At 68.1% G+C, this 2,098-nt stretch overlaps 2 protein-coding genes across 2 annotated transcripts; both read left to right on the top strand.

Annotated features, from left to right (window-relative positions):
- Nucleotides 1-16: 16 nt before the first annotated feature.
- AMSG_08945 (Ras-like protein Rap-1b) lies at nt 17-439 on the top strand (the record flags this gene model as incomplete). The annotated part of the gene is made up of 1 exon (XM_013899019.1): nt 17-439. A coding segment is annotated over one exon (423 nt), but the record flags the coding sequence as incomplete, so codon positions are not given.
- A 252-nt stretch (nt 440-691) lies between these two features.
- AMSG_08944 (uncharacterized protein) lies at nt 692-2,068 on the top strand (the record flags this gene model as incomplete). Its single annotated transcript, XM_013899018.1, has 1 exon — nt 692-2,068. A coding segment is annotated over one exon (1,377 nt), but the record flags the coding sequence as incomplete, so codon positions are not given.
- Between the last annotated feature and the right edge of the window lie 30 nt (nt 2,069-2,098).

Below are 2,098 nucleotides of genomic sequence, written 5' to 3'. Positions count from 1 at the left end.
GGACTCGTACCGCAAGCAGACCGAGATCGACGGCCAGCAGTGCCTGCTCGAGATTCTCGACACGGCCGGTACCGAGCAGTTTACCGCCATGCGTGACCTGTACATGAAGAACGGACAGGGCTTCATCCTCGTCTACTCCATCACCGCCATGGCCACCTTCAACGACCTCAACGACATCCACGAGCAGATCCTCCGCGTCAAGGACGCCGAGACCGTGCCCATGGTTCTCGTCGGCAACAAGTGTGATCTCGAGGACGACCGCATCGTCGAGAAGGAGCAGGGTGACGCCAAGGCCAAGGAGTGGTCGTGCACCTTTATGGAGTGCTCGGCCAAGACCCGCTACAACATTGACGAGATCTTCGACGACGTGGTCGGCCAGATCAACCTCTCTGAGCCGGCGCCCAAGACCAAGAAGAAGGGCGGCTGCGCCCTCCTCTAATCGCCCCCCCCTCCGACCTCTCCTCCTCCGCTCCGCTCCCCCCCCCCCTCCCCCCCCTTTACCCCTCCAGGAGCTCTCCTCAGTGGTAGCCCAGTCGAGACTGTCTACCCCCCCTGGCCCGGACCTACCTCCTTGTCCGCGCCTCCCAACCCAAACAAACAAACCCTCTCTGCACCTCCCACCCCACCTCGCAGCACCCTCCCACCCCACCTCCCAGCACCCCTCCCACCCCACCACCCCACCACCACTACCATGCAACTGCGGGCGCTCGACGCAGCACTCATCACCCTCGCCCTCCTTGCCGCCACCTACACCACCTACACCTCGTCGAGCCTCACCCTCACGCCCGCGCTCACCCTTCCGCTCGACGCGTCGCGGGCGTACGCCAATGGCCACTACCCGCTCGAATCCGAGCGCCTTCCACCGCCGCTCGTTGTCGACGTGGCCGGCGACGCCCGCGCCGAAATCGTCCTCGCCCGCCCGGTCCCGCCCTCGGTCGAAGTCCACTCGCTCGCCGACGGCAAGCTCGCCTCGGCCTCGCTAGTCTCGCGGCTGCGGACCTCGGTCTCGCGCCGCCCGGTCGCGCTGGGCGCCGGCTTTGTCACCCCGCGGACAACCGCATCGCTGCCTGGCCCGCCCCGCTCCCGCATCGTTGTTGTCCTTACCCAAGACTGGACCGTCCTCGCCTTTGATGGCCCGTCGCTCGAGCCGCTGTGGGAGACCTCGCTCGCCGACGAGGTTCCGGACTGGCTCACACACCGTGCCGCAGCGCTCCTTGTTACCGCCGCCGATGGCGGGACTGTCGTCGTCGGCGGCCGCGTCGACGGGCAGGAGGTCATGGACGCCTCGCTGAGGACCCAGAGCTACGCCGATACCGAAGACGTGAGCGAGAGCGCCGAGAGTGGCAACGGCGTCCCGTCCGATAACGGCGACGGGCAGTCGGCGTCCAACATTCCCGACGACGACTACGACACGACGGCCTCGGTCGCCGCCGCCAACCACTTTTCCTACTTTGCGCTCGAGGGCGGCAGCGGGAAGCTCAAGTGGGCCCACTCGGGCGCCTCGTTCCACGACGATGCCCACTCGCCGCACTACGTCCCGCACGTCGACGGTGAGGCACACACCGGCGAAGTTCCCTGGCGCGAGTACCGTGCCGCCGTCCTCGCCCACCTCCCGCACCGATGGGCGCTCCGCGAGCACACCTCGCTCTCGGTCGCCCACTTTGCCAAGGGCGCTGCCCGCCCGCCAACCCGCGCCGAGGGTCTGGAGCTCGTTCATCTCGCCGGCATCTCGCTCGAGGACTTTGGCATTGCACCGCACGACGAGGCCGAACACGTTGTTTCGCCCAACGTCATCGTCGCCCATCTGGAAAAGGGCGTCGAGGTCCTGCACCTCGACTCGGGCGCGACGCTGCTGCAGCTCCCGCTCGCACCGGGCGCGGTGTACGCAGACGTCAACGGTGACGGCATTATCGACAAGGTGACGGCATCGACCTCGCCGCGCCGCGGCCTCGCCGGCCCAGACTGCCTCGGCGTAGCCGCGTCCGGCACGCCCACTGTCTCGCCGCTCTTCAACGTCTCCATCTGCGACGTCACCGTCCGCGGCGAGCTCGAGCGGATGGCCCGCGGCGTGGCGGCGGCGGCGGCCGGCACCCTCCGC

The sequence above is a fragment of the Thecamonas trahens genome, assembly GCF_000142905.1.
Source record: "Thecamonas trahens ATCC 50062 unplaced genomic scaffold supercont1.49, whole genome shotgun sequence".
NCBI lineage: Eukaryota > Apusomonadida > Apusomonadidae > Thecamonas > Thecamonas trahens.
The sequence above is the reverse complement of the archived record's forward strand: the minus strand, read 5'-3'. Positions and strand labels throughout refer to the sequence as shown.